Source organism: Zootermopsis nevadensis, unplaced genomic scaffold (genome assembly GCF_977971745.1).
Source record: "Zootermopsis nevadensis isolate Lab colony 2312 unplaced genomic scaffold, Znev_1.0 Znev_ptg000027l, whole genome shotgun sequence".
NCBI classification, from domain to species: Eukaryota; Metazoa; Arthropoda; class Insecta; order Blattodea; family Termopsidae; genus Zootermopsis; species Zootermopsis nevadensis.
The window spans coordinates 550,969-568,471 of NW_028259159.1; the positions used below are offsets into that span (position 1 = coordinate 550,969).

General features: G+C 33.9%; 3 protein-coding genes across 8 annotated transcripts; 1 reads left to right on the forward strand and 2 right to left on the reverse strand.

The window, feature by feature from the left end:
- Nucleotides 1-540: 540 nt before the first annotated feature.
- Nucleotides 541-5,637, reverse strand: Rad1 (Radiation insensitive 1). Its single transcript, XM_022077672.2, has 7 exons — nucleotides 5,474-5,637; nucleotides 5,200-5,298; nucleotides 3,919-4,055; nucleotides 3,132-3,366; nucleotides 2,896-2,960; nucleotides 2,289-2,430; nucleotides 541-1,902 (listed from the first exon to the last, which is right to left on the reverse strand). The coding sequence occupies exons 1-7, from the start codon at nucleotides 5,579-5,581 to the stop codon at nucleotides 1,864-1,866; spliced, it is 825 nt and encodes a 274-aa protein (XP_021933364.1). The 5' UTR covers nucleotides 5,582-5,637; the 3' UTR covers nucleotides 541-1,863.
- Nucleotides 5,258-11,434, reverse strand: LOC110836479 (macrophage migration inhibitory factor homolog). Of its 6 annotated transcripts, none has more exons than XM_087356584.1 (5): nucleotides 10,962-11,164; nucleotides 10,767-10,875; nucleotides 9,731-9,903; nucleotides 7,719-7,809; nucleotides 5,258-5,298 (listed from the first exon to the last, which is right to left on the reverse strand). In XM_087356584.1, exons 1-4 carry the CDS (start codon nucleotides 11,036-11,038, stop codon nucleotides 7,725-7,727), a joined length of 444 nt encoding a protein of 147 aa, XP_087212710.1. In that variant the 5' UTR covers nucleotides 11,039-11,164; the 3' UTR covers nucleotides 5,258-5,298; nucleotides 7,719-7,724. The 6 variants fall into 6 exon arrangements, with proteins under 6 accessions (XP_087212710.1, XP_021933367.1, XP_021933368.1 ...); XM_022077675.2 differs by lacking the exon at nucleotides 5,258-5,298 and adding an exon at nucleotides 6,173-6,463; XM_022077676.2 differs by lacking the exons at nucleotides 5,258-5,298; nucleotides 10,962-11,164 and adding an exon at nucleotides 11,345-11,434 and having other exon boundaries at nucleotides 7,046-7,809.
- Nucleotides 11,402-17,309, forward strand: LOC110836477 (cyclin-dependent kinase 1). Its single transcript, XM_022077670.2, has 8 exons — nucleotides 11,402-11,558; nucleotides 11,712-11,782; nucleotides 12,547-12,703; nucleotides 13,448-13,586; nucleotides 14,176-14,331; nucleotides 14,748-14,911; nucleotides 15,351-15,492; nucleotides 16,147-17,309. Exons 2-8 carry the CDS (start codon nucleotides 11,746-11,748, stop codon nucleotides 16,249-16,251), a joined length of 900 nt encoding a protein of 299 aa, XP_021933362.1. The 5' UTR covers nucleotides 11,402-11,558; nucleotides 11,712-11,745; the 3' UTR covers nucleotides 16,252-17,309.
- Nucleotides 17,310-17,503: the final 194 nt, after the last annotated feature.

The following is a 17,503-nucleotide window of genomic DNA, read 5'->3' on the forward strand; positions in this document are numbered from 1 at the left end:
TGACACCGTTATCTCAAACCACATTGGCCATAAGTTGAGATGAAAGCTTTCAATTATCCCTTTGCATTTTTCTCCTGTTCCTCTTAGGCATAGTTTTTTTTTTAAAAATTAAGACTGGCTCAGTCCTCAGACTGAAAGTTATTTCTGAGGCACTGAAAATTAAGTGATTAATGGCCATGAAATTTTAAATCATAATTATTTTCAGAAGTACAAAAAGGGTTGATACTTATAACACAAAATATATCTACTAACTAGTCAATGGCTTAGAAAGAGTCAAGGTTCTCACAACTTGCAAAATTTGTAACTATGTTCTTCAATTACTTTATGTATCTGGTTGTCTCATTCCTAATTTCTCTTATAAACATTTTTGTATCCAACATTTTCAATCTGTTACTTTTCCATTTCATATATAGTTGTAATTTGCTGATAAAATGCATAATTTCTTACAAAAGTAACATTTTTCCCATGTGTATGCTTTAGAGAGGATTGATATATATATATATATATATATATATATATATATTAATGAAGATAAGTATGTTCACAGTCAACAAACACTCTGCATTTATTACTTTACTATTTTTATGTGTACATTCTCATACAATATATGAACAGTACAGTGTGTAGTTATGTACAACATACCTTATGTAATTTGGTGATAATACATTTAGAGAGTAGTAAAAATTTTGTTAAATATATATTTTTTTCTTTTCAGGATTCTGTCATACTGCATGACAGATATGGCTGACTACAGAAGAGTGGCAGTGGTGGTAGAGACAATGATGGGAGATTTAGAGATGAAAGAGAAGTGAGCTGGACCCAATTCCACCACCTGCACCACCATCAACTACTGATGTTAGTTATATTGAGCAAAACAGTGTTAAAGCAGTTATGATCTCAGGCCACAATTACTGGGGTCTTGCTAGATAAATGTTAAAATGTAAATGTGACTAATTGTTTGTTGAAAATGTAAGTTGTACAATGTATTATTTCTCTTTGTTTTCTCACACAACTATTTATATATGGAAGTGGCTTCCCAAATAGAAACAGGCATGGATTCTTATAATGCTTGTATACAGTGTTATTCAAGGACTTAAAAAAGTAATACCCCATCTGTTCTAGAATATTCTCACCATAACAGACTTTCTTTCCCCACCTCTGACAAGGACAGTATGGTGTATAAACAACAGTAAATGAGTATATTAAAATTAAAAAAGGAAAAATCATAAACAAATGTTAAGCAAACAGAAGCCACTGATGCACTGTATCATGTCATCATTTAACATTAGAACAAAACTTAACATATTTTTGTCATGCTCTATATTTTGCTATGAGGCCATCAATAAGTAAATAAAATACTGTGGTGCCAAAAGAAAAACCAATACCACAAAACTAATATCAATTTGACAGTCAAAATACTTGGTTGGAAAAGCTACAAAAACAAACTGTTTGGATATTTAAATAAGAAATAGCACACAAGATGTGGTTGTTGAGTTCATTATTAATACTAAAGATTTGTAACTGTTAATCATAATAAATTCCTTAAATTTAATTCATATTATAAACAAAAGATGATGGAACAAGAATGATGTTCACTGTGTGTTTGATTTTTTTTACAAATAACTGTCATAGTCTCTGTCATCACCAAGTTCTTATAAACAGAGTAAGACTTCAATAAATAAATTAAGAGAGGCACGAAAACTCAACATAAGATATATACACACCCCACCCCAAAATGTATTCAGATAATTATACTGCATTCAAATTAATTTGTGTAAGATATAAAAATAGATACATTTTATGAACTAACATTATATCAGGTTGATGTAATTTCCAGTGTTCTACGAGAAATTCCAGTGTCGATCATTCATCGTAATCATCAATGTCTGCTATTGGAGTACACTGAAAATAACATTATTACTCTTTATACTCTGACCACCAGGGTACTGTGAATTATATAACAAACCAAGTTATTGAAACAAAGAAAATTCTTATTTTAACAAACAAAATTATTGCTGAGCTTGTACTCTTCATAAAATATTGTTAGGATAATTAGATCACAGAGGATGAGATGAGAAGGGAATGTAGAATTATACAAAAAGTATTAGCTGGAATTATGTACATGCCCTGGCTGGTCTCTAAGTCTGAGACATCAAGACATTCTGAATCAGATTTAATATTTGTTTTACAATAAATATTCAGAGTTATACGATGCTTTATTTTTGACTATCCTATATATAATTTAAACAGCACATAACTAATGCCAAAAACTTATAGCACATACTTACACAATATTCAATAAAACATGTATGATTGTCTGCAGGAATCATGTATTGGAAACAAAGGAGGCCCCTGTCATCAGTTCGGATTGACACTTTCTGAGATACTGCAAGGGATTTAGCAGATGGTTTAACATGAGACAACCTGTACCTGCACAAACATAAAATTCACATTCATAATATCAATCCATAAATGGTAGCTTAAAAAAACAGACAGAAAAAAATACTGGTAGACAGATAAGCTGCAACTTGTCTGCACATGCTGAGACATTAATGCACTCTACTGACAGCAGAATTGTTCAGTTGCTATAAGACTAATGACACAGTCCATTACAAAAAAGAAAACAGAAAATACGGATGTGAGGCTATAGATAGATAGCAGTGGGCCAACAATGAATGAAAACAATGCAGATGCTTCAGGCACATGGTAGGCAAATGGTTGTCACAGAGGACACTTACAGCATATCTTAAAATAATGACATGGTATAAAAGAATAGTTAATTAATTAATTCACTACCAATTACAACCTAACTTCCTCAATCACCATGCTGGGAATTTCCTTATTATAAAAAAGGAACTATAAAGTAAGTCAGCAAACAGTCCCAAAGCCACATACCTGGAGGTTGCAAGTGTCGTACACTGGAATGTCTCAATCATGCCACTATTCTTAGGAATATCAATCTGAAATCAATGGAACACTGCTATAAATATTCTGATATCTGAAAACCTATATCATAAAACAGAGGAAGCATAATTTTGGTCATAAAATGCCTTCTATTATTTCTTCTATGCTTTATTTTCCATTTCATGAGTTCATTATGTAACTGTAAACAATATTAGATATCTGATCACCTTGGTATCTCCAGCAGTTCCGGCAGTAGTGATTCGAAAGTAAGGTGGATCAGGTGAAAGTAAGATTTCTATTAGATCACTGGAAGAGTCTAGCTCTGCAAACACTTCTTTAAGACATTCAGATCGAAGAATAATTTTGTTAAGAACATTGGCTGCAGAGAAGTTAAAATCAAGTATCTCTTCTGATTCTGATGTCTTAATACTGCAGTCTGTAATGACTCCACCTTCTTCTAATCTGTAACATTTGTTCTTGTATATAGTTTTATGTATTACACTATGGGTCTGAACCTTTTCAACACCTGAGGCTACATTTGCCATTTACTGATTCGTGCATTGCAATGTTATAATCAGAACAATTTAAGGAAATGCCATGACAGTTTATTAACATGCTACTAAATTTGGCTTTCTTTTAAACAGGTTCACAGCTTACTCTATAACCCATGCAGACCACACGAAACACATTGGTAGGCTGTATGCAGATTATAGGTTAAGCACTCATGACACAAATCATTAAATCATAAAACAAATTTCTTTCCACGGCTACATATAACTTCCTGACTATGCTTTTGACACCTTTTCTTTCACAGAATTTACAAAAGGACTAAAGGTTTCATAGCCCAAAGGCAGCAGGGCATACCAATGTGTTTGCATAATTGGAGATACTTGGTCTAACAACATAAATAGTTCAATAATGTCATAAAGGCATAATTGCTGGATGCTACTCTGCACAGAGATAGTTTTGTTCACAATCAGACTGATAACTCACTCTGCTTTCTGATGTACTTACAACATTCTAAGGGGGAAGCCATATCCTTGGTAACACACCTTAAGTGCTGTAGCTGATCCTCCAAATATGTTGAGGCATTCTACTAGAATGGAAATATTTACTTTGAATGTCACCTGCACATCATTCAATTTGTAATGCTGTAGATAAAGCAGAATTCTATTTCAGACATATGCATCACATCTAGATGAATGCTGAAAACAAAACACACTACTGTAGCTAGTGAATTAACCAGATTAACTGACAAGAAGACCTGAAGTGTTAATGCCACTAATATGTTGTGTCAGTTTAATTTATTTCATATTTGGTGTTGAGTCTAATATTCATAAGTTAAATTAATTTTTTGAATAGTACGACCTCAATATGGATGTTAGCTAGAGGTCAGTCTAGTGTTATTTGATCATAAAACTGTCTCTATTCGGACTCTATATGAACCAAAGCAAATAATCAATTAATGCGTTAAATATCAAGGTTTGGCTAACATCTTTGTTTGGAAGATCAAGCAGTCCCTCCTCCACTCAAGCCTATATTACATTGCCTCTTCTAATTGAACCTGTACAAGCACAGCATTCACCTAAGCCAAAACAAGCCTGTAATGGGTTGGCTGTTGCTGGGTATTAATCAATGCAACAATTGAAGATTAAATAAAGCAACAGGAAATATAAGGGAAATAAACCTGTAAGACTGGGCAGCAGCTGTCAGGACTTCATCAGCTTAAGTATCATGTTATGTCATGCTAAAAAAAACTGGCAGCATATCAATAATGGTAGCAAATGTTAAACTTCATAACAAGTTTGGCAATGTACACAATGCATAACAATTCTGGAATGTCTACAGCAACATTAGTCATCTGGGATATATGTCCTTTGAGTGGATGGAATGTCTGGTAGTGTTATGATGAAAGATATGCCACGTCGTTGCACAGCTGAGTTATGATTCTCTACCCAATCAATTCAATATACAGAAAGACATGCATCTTCAAGTAAAGTGTGCATTATTTCAGTTAAATGTTAACCAAAATTGATCTCTAAAGAAATTTTTGAAGCACTCCCATATTCAAATTACATTAATGGCTGTTCAGCAGTTCTGACATTACATGCCAAGAGCCAGGCAAGTATGGGCAGACACACATGGTAAAGCTAACAGGTGCATTTTTGCAGCCTTTACTTGCCAGAAAAAAGGAGAAAAAACTTCTTTCTGGGTGAGAGCACCATTTAGATGTAAGTTATATTAATGTATCAGGGATCTTGCTGTGCCACACACCTAAACACTAGTTCAACATACCTGAAACATTTCTCTTTGAATAAATGAACTGGCTTGCACACATTTTGAATCTTCTACCGTTACTTTCAGGCCCTTGTTGGTCGCAAAACAGGTAGCATTCTGAAAGAGGATACATCATATTTTTTAGGATCTGATGATTGTGGCAGTAAACGCCAACGAAACGTCGGTTAATTTCTACGATACTACAAGGTGTAACATCCCAAGAGACATTTTCATAAACACAGGTTGTGTATCAGTAATGAACTGCAAACGCTTAATAGCACTGCTTTCATACATCTTTAAAATTCACAGCTTTTAGAAGAGTTAAAATATGTTTGACACTGTCAATATATGCTTCGAAAAGGAAATCTTCTACGTCATCATGCTGCGATAAAACAGACATAACGCACACACCACATGCAACTGCTGAAACAGCAGCTTGGAATAGTAACTAGCCTGCGGTTTATGCTATGTGCTTGTTTCACAAAGTACTATACTGTGCTGTCATCTATCAGGAAAAAAGTTGCATACAACGTTAGCTCAGTAGGTAATGACGACCAAAATTTTCAATCGTATATACTATATTTCATGCCCTTTGTCCTCTTTTCACATTTAGTTTAATGTTAGGAGTACCTATTAATATGAAAATATAAACTCACGCTTTTGTCTTCTGGGTTGTTGCGCTGTGTAGATGTTTACCAACATTTCATGCCTCCGTCATCAGGGTGATGAATTCAGACTACACAGCACAACAACCCACAAAACAGAAATCTTCATACTCACCGCTGTAAAAACCTCAAATCATACAAATATAATCTTGTTGCACTACTTTTTTCGATCTGACAAGTCCATCTTCATATGCATTTTTAATACAAACATCATGTAACTCTATGCAACATACTATCTTAGCAACCTACTCTATGGATTCAAGGTGTTATTATATAATTATCATATTGTGATAGAATCTGGTGTGATAGTTAAATTGGTAGTCTGATTTTGGAAGCAGTTTGACAGCATGTTGTTTTTATTTTTGTGCTCAAGCAGCATCACTTTTGCACACTATTTTGAAATGTCCATTTTTTGTTGGACTACATATTTAAACTGATAAGTCAACATCAGTTCTATGAAATATGGTGTAAAGTTACTGCACATTTTTTCATTATGATTTTCTACCTACAATTTTTATACACACACACACAAACTTTCCCAGGAGCTTTTCATTGATGGTCGGTTCCATGCCAGTGGTAAATTTTAGTTATTCCATTTTTTTTGCAGTTGTATGTATCTGTAAACACAAATTATGTTTGTGAAGGGGAAGGGAAATAAAGAGAGGGTGATAGTAAAGTGCTAGTATTTGGATAATTTTGATAAATTTTGAAGACTGGGTTATTATGGTCTGCAATAAATTCATTAATTTGTATATGGTCTTCAATGGTTGGAAAATTATGTAAGAGCATCTACATTTTGGCTTTTTTATGAATTCCACATTAATGTGTCATATGAATGAAAAAAGCAACAACAAAAAGAGAGAGAGAGAAAAACTTGAACTAATAAATATAAACACACAAGCGATCGCAAAAGGTTTTTCCTGAATTTGTTAATGTGTGACTCTGCAAAGCAATACTAATATAAAAACTAAGCTCCTCTTGAGTTTTGAGCATATTCAATCAAAACCGATCCAATTCCAGTTATAGACAACAGATACTACATTTAATTTCTGGAATACTGCCATAATTACACAACCTACATATAAAACACGAAAAACAAAGAATAAAGGGGGGGGGGGTGAGTTTTATCAGTATGTATGGTCCTTTTCTCCTGAAGACAATGTCATTACTTGTTATTAATACATCAGTATATTACTTAATATGTTGCATAAGAGATTATAATGTTTATTAAAATTATTAAAAGGCTGATAAAACACAGTACATATTAAGGAGAAACATATAATTCAAAGTGAAGAGATTAATTTTCACTGCCAATTAACTGATAAACCATTTTTATGTTATAAATTCTTCATAAACAAACCAAGTAACCTATGGCAATATGGTATTATTTTATTAGTAAGCTGGAAGAGCCTACATTCTCAAGTCCAGTTGCATTCTGTATGTTTTATAAACCCACAATAACAATCCTTTTATTATTTTACATGCTCGTCATATTTAAATCTTTAAAAAAATCTATGATGTATTCAAGAGGTCACTTTCAGAACAACAAAAGACTATAAATTTCTGTAACAGTTTATTAAGGTTTATCAGATATGATATTACCTGTACTTTTTTATATACTTTCCTTACTTGGTACCTAAAGAATGTAATTCATTTTTTCAGTAAGTTTCATTATTAATGAGTATTTGAGATGTCACAATGCCATATAATGAATACAATTAATACATGAGGGTCCAGGTAGCATATATACATATCCCTGATTTTAGCTATAATATATATTGTCTAAGTCCTATTTCATAAAGTCAGAACAAAGTTACACACTCTAACAAGAGCAACATCATCCATAAACATGCAGCAAGCAGAAGACTTTACATTCTTTTATTTTCCACCAAAGATCTGCTGGAAAGTTGTTCCATTATAGCCCACATTGGCAGCATCCTCATCAATAAATGTAATGTACAATCTGGAACAAAGAATTGGGTTTATTTCTACTCTGCCCCTGCTTGTTAGAACAATTAAAGTGTTAGAAGTTTACAACAGCGAAACATACAGGTGCATGGTTGTCACATTAACCCTCCTAAGCTGAAGCTCATCTAAACAATATTTAAATATTTAATTCCTAGCTTTAAATAGAACACATGTCCCTGTTGGAAATAGCAATAAGTTATTATGGTTTACAGAAATAATTGCTATTTACTCTGAGAATCATACAAAATCCATAAATACACTCTGTGGGTAAAATGCAACTACAGATTGTTAAATCAGAAAGTACATATAGCTAACAGTGGGATTCAATGGATTGAATAAGAAATATGGGACCACACTATGACTGCAGTGATGTAGTGAAAGGATCCTTCTGATGCTATATAATCTGAGCTATTGAAAGCTTCATTAAACAAACCATAAATAAAACCAGAGTTCACTTTGTAAACATGTCATACTTACATGTGATTTTTAAAAAAATATGTTTGTATTAATTAGCTATATCAATAACACATTCAGAATGTAGTCAGAAACTTCCAATGTTACAATTTCTACCACTGAACATTGTGGTTACCAGTCCTATACTATATGTAGGAGGTATTTGATTCAGACCCAGAAACCAGTTATCATGCTAATGTTTTTGTGGTTTTGCCCAGTCCCTCCACACAAATGCAGGGATAGAACCTAAAGTTAGGCCACAACCACTTCCTTCCCAAATCATTAATAATGCTATCATTCAATACTACATAGTCTTAGCAACTGACAGCATTGTTAAGAAACCACAACTAAATAAAGAAACAGACTGATTGATTAAGTAACTTCTATCCATTCATATGTCCACAGATTAATACTTTTTATGTGGAGCTAGGGTTTAGCTTTTGTGCTGGTAGTTCATATCACAGTCATTAGGTAGACCTCACAAAATAGCACTGACAGATGCTATGACCAACATTTACAAAAATTAATCAAAGTTTCAATATTTGTAAGGGCATTAAAATAGTTGCAAACCCTGTACCTTTCATGAAACTCAAAGGTTCATTAAGATGCTCACAAGAGCCCACCACAAGTTCCTAACCTGGGCATCCAGTCCATAAGCTCCCACCCTCTTTCGCTAAGATTAATTTTAATATTGTTCTCACATCTATGCATAGGTCTTCAAAGTGATCTCTTTCCTTCATGCTTTCCAATAAAATTCTGAATGCATCTCATCTTCCTTGCATTACAAACATGTATTCAACTGCATAAATTCTAACACATTAAATTGTTAATTCATGCTTGCATTACACAACCACTTTATGGCTGTGCTGTTTCTGGTCTCATCATTTATGAAACACCTAAAACAAAAGGTTAAATTCTAATTCTCCTCCACATAGTTGCTTATCAAAGGCACTGAACTATGCATGGGGTGGGGGGTGGGGTGGGGGAGAAGAAGAAGAAGAAAAAACTAAGAAAATGCAAGGAAATGGAAAAAATAAAACAAACCATTAGTTTGCACAAATTATATACACCATCTGCATCTTTCTTTTTTAAACAAAGGGTTAACAATTCTGTCTTAAATGAAAGCTCTTTAGACATAAAAAAATCCAACATTAATCAAAACTAGACTCAATTTCTTTAAGAATGGCATTATATAATATAGAAAATACAGTACTTCAGAAATATTAAGCTTGCAAAAATGGGTTATACCATTTGGAAATCAAAATTTCAGTTATCTAATGACAAGAATTTAAGTCATGTAACACTATTTAATACTGTGTTGCTGTTATTAATCAATGGCATATGCATGATTAAGATCTGTACTATCCAGAAACATAACCCCACAACATTTCTGGAAGTATGACCAAAATCTCTTACTCATTTTATTTAAAAAAAAATAGTTACATAAATGGAATGCTCTCTACCTGTTACGAGGAATTCCAAGATTCTTTTCAATGTGGTCATAAAGAACTGCTGCATGCTTTTTATTCTCCTCAACACCCAATTTCCCAATGGACATCAGTGTTGCTGTTCCACATGGATCAGTACTTCCACCCCACACCAATAGCAAATCTGGTATAACAGTAGCAACACAGTACTGAAACAAGGAAAACAGAAAGGTAACATATTTTATGTCATAATATTTTAAAACAATGCTACACACAAAAGTCTCTCTTTGTTCGCATACATTTTCTTCTTGGGCAACACATTTTATACTGTTTATTCAATACCATTTCTCTGTATTTTATAATGACCTTTATTGGAAGACAGAATTACTATTATTAGACAATCTCATATGTAGAATGAAAGAACCAAAGATAAGAAACTTCAAGAGCCACTCTTGTAATAATTTCATTAGTGTTTCACTTATCCAATAATAAGTTGCAATTATTTTCCATTAATTCTCCATCCATAAAGAAAACCTAGCATAAGCTACAAATGAAAGATTATGCATCATAATATATCTCTGTGCCTAATTTTGGTTAATACACATTTAAACTACATGTAAATGTCAACAGTAAACAGAAAATTTCTTTCCATTTGACATGTATATAACAGACCATACACAATTTAGTCTACAAGAATTTAAAGTTTCTCATGAGTAGCTAAATAGCTTGTCAAGTTTTAAACAGAAAAGAAAAAACTAATCTCTCACATTTGAGTACATGATTCACCCATGTCATCCTTGATTTGATCATCCTGTTTGGTAAAAATCAGAATATATGAAACACCTGTTAACCTTTTACCAGCCCACACTGGGTCACTTCAACTCTTAGGACCCTCAAAATACCTACTTTTCACATTTCTGTTCTATGTCATATAATTCTAAATCAAATTTAACCATTTAAAGCCATATGGTGCAGTGTTGTTTTCTTTGTGATACGAACTTAATTCTTAAATACTACTTGGGGTTCAGCGTTAAAACACCAATTTCATTTTCGTCTTACATGTATCACTTACACTTTCCGGCTTTCCAAGTGTTTTGGCAATCAAGGCAGTAGTCTGCTTCAGGAAGTCTACAGTGATTTTACTTTTTGGAATGTTCGTTTCCAGGCGGAAGTTAGGCATTCTGAAAATTAAATGAAAATATCGACGTACACACAAACTGAAAATCAGTTAACAAATGCAATTCATGTTATTCAACCCACTGATTACCGACATGTTGTCAAGATGACATCTACAAACACGCCGAGCGACTCAAAGCAATTGGTTGGCAACGTAGTGGCAAGCATACTGTCCTTCGATCTCTGAACCAAGCACACGATAACTATGATTTACAATCATCCTTGACTTGAAATATACCAATAAATGGGTAATGTGCACAATGTTCATGAATCTCAGTCCGTACTGTAGGAAATTTAGAATTTATTTACATTTCATAGATCCCTCATAGGCCCAAGCCAAGAATGTGGAACATGTCATACCTCATACAATACTTGTTTCTAAAACAAATATAAATTTCATAGTTATGACAGTTTTTTTACAATCAAGTACAGTATTACCGCAAGAATAAAACAAGCATAACCACTATTACTCACATATATGCAATGGAGGACCTACTTCCACTTGAGGGATATTTCATTTCATCCGGAGAGTATATTTACAAATGGTTCTACTGGGTAGATTCTCTTTTGATTGGTTGGTCTAGATAAGCGAAAGTTATTGGCTGGTTTGAATATAACTGACGCGTGTATTTACCGGCCAGTGCTTTGAAGGTTTGAACTGAGAGGAAGCAACATTTTAATACAGGAGGTAAGAAATAGGCGGAGGTTTAAACGTACAATTTATGTATGACGTACTGAATAATAGTGTGCATAGACTTATCTTTAATATTAGTGGATATTTGTCTAAACAAGTGAGTTTATAAGGTAAACCAATCGAAAAAGTTCATTTCTTCTTTTGTAGTGCAGGTAACCCACATCCAATTTCGAGCTTTGCAATGGAAGACTTCCTGAAAATAGAGAAAATAGGCGAAGGTAAGTAGGAATCAGAATCCAAGTTTATGGAAATGTAAAACTTTTTCTTTGCAGTTGTGGTTAACTGCATGTAGGTTACATGCTTGTGAGGATTGCCACCAATCCTGTTATTAAAAGACTGCTATACAATTGATTCCATCTTACAACCCAGTTCTCTGAGACAATTTTAATATAGTTCAATCTATAATTGAGTTTCCCAAGTAGTCTCTTCCCTTGAGGTTTTCTGACAAAGATTTTAAGCATTTTATTGAACAAAGTATGTTGCCCATTTTCTCCTTTATTGTTTACTTACTATCAATGCTATGTAGAGATTATAAATTAGGAAGCTTTGTGTGTAATTTTCTGAAATCCTTTATTTCATCTCTATCTTCCCCCCAGAGTTGGGACCAATTTTCATGCCAAATATGCTATCTACAAGCAGTGAGTTGTGCATCTGACTATTCAGTTGAAAATTTGTTGCATAAATGGGGAAATGGACAGGTCATTACAGTGCTCTGCCTACATTTATTTGTGTTATTTGAAACTGTGATGATTTACTGAAAACACATTAATAGTTTGTTATTATTTTTATTCATACAGTGTTCTAATATTGGAGCAGGTTCATGGTCCTGAATATTAGGCAAGATGTAATATGCACCAAACCTTGGATGGTTTTCACTACACAGCATCATAAATTGTTTCAGAACTTGAGTAATAATTTTATTTTCTACTCTTCATTTTTGTGTTCATATATTTTTCCTTGAAACAAAATACATATCTTACAGGGACATATGGCGTTGTTTATAAAGGAAGGAATAAGAAGACAGGTCAGATTGTTGCAATGAAGAAAATCAGACTTGAAAATGAAGATGAAGGCATTCCATCAACAGCTATCAGAGAAATATCACTTCTCAAAGAATTACAGCATCCTAATATTGTCAGGCACGTATGCAAAAAATCACCGAAGTTTAATCAACAAAATAGGTTCATGTTATTTTTTTCTCAATTTGAATAAGATTGTGAGTGAATTTTGTCAGATAGATAGGAACAGGAGGAGGCTAGGGCTCGATTTTGGGCTGTTATGCCATAGTAGTAGTAGATAGGAACAGATTTGGTGTATGTTAAACCAGATGTGTGCGTGTAATTCTTTTGAGTTGAATGAAACTAAGGCAATATGTATCAGAATTGTGTTCAACCCCTCTTGAATTTGTGTATGGTTAATGTAGACAATCAAGATAAACTGAATATTAGAGATTCTGGACCCACCTTTCCAGTAGGTACAGGGGTTCTTTCCTCATATGTGAAGTGGCCACTGCATGAAGCTAATGACTTGCCTCAATCTAGTGTTTAGATTAAGAATGTATGGACTTATACCTACATTCTCCCATATATCTACATGGCACTGTGCATAGATAAGTACTGGGGAAAGCTCCTGGGCACTGCAACTATACAGCAGGCATGACATTTAAAATGTGTGTAGTCTTCTACTTATTCTGAAATGTCAGCACATTCATATAATATATGCCTGCTTATGTTCGCATTTTGAAATTTTGATGTAATTAAATGTTGTTTTAGAACCTCATATGGTGAAAGTCCTTTAGCTTCACTTAATTTCAGAAGCAGTTGCTAAGCTGTGTATATATTATAATTCTTAGGCAATTTTAGTTCTAAAATTTGTCTTTGCAGTCTTGAAGACGTACTGATGGAAGAATCTCGGTTGTATTTAATCTTTGAATTTCTGTCAATGGATCTGAAGAAATATTTGGATTCTCTTGGACCTAATAAGATAATGGATTCAAATCTTGTTAGGTCATACTTATACCAGGTAAAACTAAAGAAATATTAAAAACTATTTTGACATGCGGTTCCTTTTCGGATAGTGAAAACAGTGAATCCAGTGTGTACAAAAAATAAATGAAGAAACTGAAATATGAACTATTTGCTTGTTTATAAATTACTAAAGTAGTAATTATAATACTGTTTAGTAGACCTGTGGGTTCACAATAGTCCTGCGTTTAGATATACAATGGCAGATTTAATTATGAATTGTTTAAAAATGAAATGCTGGAGCATTGTCTCAACTTCATGGGGCACAATTTATTTTGAGCAGAGTTTGTGAAGGCCTACATGGACATTTACCTGGGCTGTGGGTTGAAGATGGGGTTCAAAACCTTGGTCACCCCAATCTTCTCAAGACATCATTATGGACTTATCTGTGAGACTGTATAAGATGGTATCAAGTGTGAGAATTTGACAAATCATTTGGAGGAAAGAGTCACTGTCTTGTTCTCATTTAGGAATAGTAAGAATTGGAATTTCAGTGAGACATGCTGAGAGACAGTGCCTTACGATGAACTTCAGTGGTACAGAAAGTATATGCTGGTTATTTTATTGACTTGCTGTGTTTATTTCAGATCACACAAGCTATTCTATTTTGCCACCAAAGGCGAGTGCTACACAGAGATCTAAAACCTCAAAACCTTTTGATAGACAAGAATGGAGTCATCAAAGTAGCTGATTTTGGTCTTGGCCGAGCATTTGGCATACCAGTGAGAGTGTACACACATGAGGTTTGTAAGACAGAAATATGTATACCATGTAGCAGATATGCTGCAAGTATTTGTTACAGAATAATTTCTGATCATTGTGAACTCTCGTTACAGTGGACTTATACTGTGTGTGGAAAAGTTATACTGGTTAACACCACTTTGCAGACTGTTGTAAACACCCACGAAAGACACTACATGCACACAGGTCTTCCACAAAGATGCCTGCTGAATGAAGTAGCACTTGCTGTATGTCAAGAAGTGTATCTCAAATATAGAAATTTTCCTTTCATGTAATGTTTTCCATCTATATTCATTGCCATCTGATGCTGTATACATTTACCTTGTAACTGTTTGTTATTTAAGGATGCTTTTTCAACTTGGGTTGTATATCATTCAGACAGTTAACTGTCCTCAGTAAGTACACACTGTTTTGACAGGTGGTGACTCTCTGGTACCGAGCACCAGAAGTTCTACTAGGATCCTCACGATACTCATGTCCGATTGACATGTGGTCCATTGGGTGCATCTTTGCTGAAATGGCATCAAAGAAACCACTCTTCCAAGGTGATTCAGAAATAGACCAGTTGTTTAGAATATTCAGGTAAGAGCATTTCCTGTTTATACTTTCAATGACTTCATTCCTATGATATGAATGAATACATTTTTAAGTTTACAGCTCTCCACTATGACCAAGTGTTGCTTTTACCCCCCAAAAAGCCTCTCTGAGCTTTGGTGATCTCTTCAGATTTCCAGACTAACATTTTGTATGCATTTCTCATCTCTCCCATGGAAACTGCATTCCTTCCCATATCATCATGTAATTTTTTTCCAGCCTATTTGTCTGAGCACCATGTTCTTTCACGCCCTCAGTGTTTCTTCCCTCTGATTGAAAAACCAAGTTTCACACATACAAAAGAACAGGTTAACAGACAAGAAGTGTGTTATAGGATGATACCAAAATGGCTTCTTAGCATTAACGCTTACAATTTGTTGACTTACTGTGAAATGTGGAAATATAAAAATAGTTCACTCTTTTCCAGAGTCTTGAAGACCCCAACTGAAGAAATATGGCCTGGTGTGTCTCAGCTTCCAGATTACAAGACAACATTTCCAAATTGGACACAATATAACTTAATGACCCATGTAAAAAACATTGAAGAAGATGGACTTGATCTATTAAAGGTAACTGCAAGGAATTCTGTCATGTAACAGTCCTGTCAACTGAAGTGTATAATTTTTTAAGTGCATTTGCAGCCAAGTGTTGCAAGTGCTCCTATTAGCTTCATTGTCAAGAGTCTCTACATGTAAAAACTTCAAAACTGATGGATGGATTTCATGAATTTTGATATAGTGTTTCACTAACATTTGTTGGCACATTGCAATTTTGGTAAAAATTGGACAATAACAGGAACTTTACAGGGACACTTGCATGTGTTTCTTGGCACTAATGCTGTGGTGGGGTATCCCCAGGCTACCTTGGTTATCATGGTGTGACAGTTACATGAGAAACCTTGTGTGGGTACGCCCAGTATGATGTAATGACCCAGCCAGACATCCCACTTATGCAAGGTCACTGACATCTGACATAACTATTACCATTCACAGAGGGCAGAGGTTAAATTCTGGCAAATATTCCATAGTTATTACACTGTGCATACATTTCCTAGCTTTTTCTACAAAACAGGCTATATTCTCTAGTATATTACATGCACTGCATGTTTAAGACAGCATTTTTCCAAGGAAAAAGGTGTCATACTGGAGAAGGTATGGTGTATTTTTTATGTTCTTTTATGCAGACTTATGTCCCTATGTAACAAGATAACATGTATGTTACAGAAAATGCTCATCTATGATCCTCTGGCTCGGATATCAGCCAAAGCTGCGCTGTTACATCCCTTTTTCGATACTGTGGATAAATCTACACTTCCAGTCCGCAGTTAAATCCCACAAAAATGTGAGAATGACCTTAGTTGAAGGTCCTTTCTTCCAAGAACTTTCCTGTGTTTTTGTGATACAGTGCTCCTTGTTAAACTCTGTGAACCAGAAGATAGTTGCAATATGAACACTTCAGAGTTAAAGGTTTTTGCATGTGCTAAATGATGAAAAAATCTGGATACTCTGTCAGACTTCTGAGAACATACTGTTTGGTTATACAAAAGACTGTGATTACAAGACTTCATCCTTTCCATTAACATTTGTTACTATCCAAAACATTTTCCAGGTAATAGCAATCATGTGCTAACAGTGTGAAGACAATGTGCATAATTTAAGGCAAAAATACTTAACCAATGCTACCTGGATTAGGGGAAGAAACAGTTATGTAAAGCTGTGACTATTTTCATTTCTTCAGTTTACATTCTAAAAGATGGATGTTTATACCATTATTTAAGCTATGGAAGGCATTCCCAAACAAATTTTATATTTTAACATCACGCTGTAGGATAACTGAAAGAAATGCATACGAATATTAGTGTGTTTTATTTTAACTACTGTCTGCAAGATAAATGAATATATGTGGCCTGAAGGACTAGGGAGGGTAATGAATTAATGATACTATGGGATTAAAGAATTTTAGTCCCATCTAACACCTCTCTTGGGAAAACAGACAACAAAGAAAGCTGAAAAATATTGTAGTTTGATTACTACTGATGAATCAATGTAACTTACAGTATGAAATATAGTTTTTTGTTATGCAATCCTGGAAATATAGAAGTTTTAATAAATTAATTTTAGGGATTAATTAGATATATTTGTTTTCATTAATTAAAGCTACAAGGTCCAAATTCTCTGGGATACTAAAAGGCATGTGAGTAACTAATGCTTTTAATACTCTGACTGGATCAATGTCAATATCAGATTCAGGCTAAGAATTAGATTTAGATATAAATTTGTGTTCTGGTACTTGAAGGCTGTCCTGTTGTAACTTTATTTCTAACCCTAATTTCTTAGGAACTGCATTTGTAATTAACAGAAATTTGCATAAAATGGAATTTACAGAACCTCAGTGTTTGACCTAATTATCACAGCTTTTATCTCCTTTGAAGGAGATATTTACAAATCACAACACAAGAACTTTACAAGCATCCTATTATTATATTTACTACCACTATTTGTAAAATTAGTCTTAATCGTCCAAGACACAAAGCAAACTGTGAAGTATTTAGTATTAAATGGAACAATACTATTACAGTGA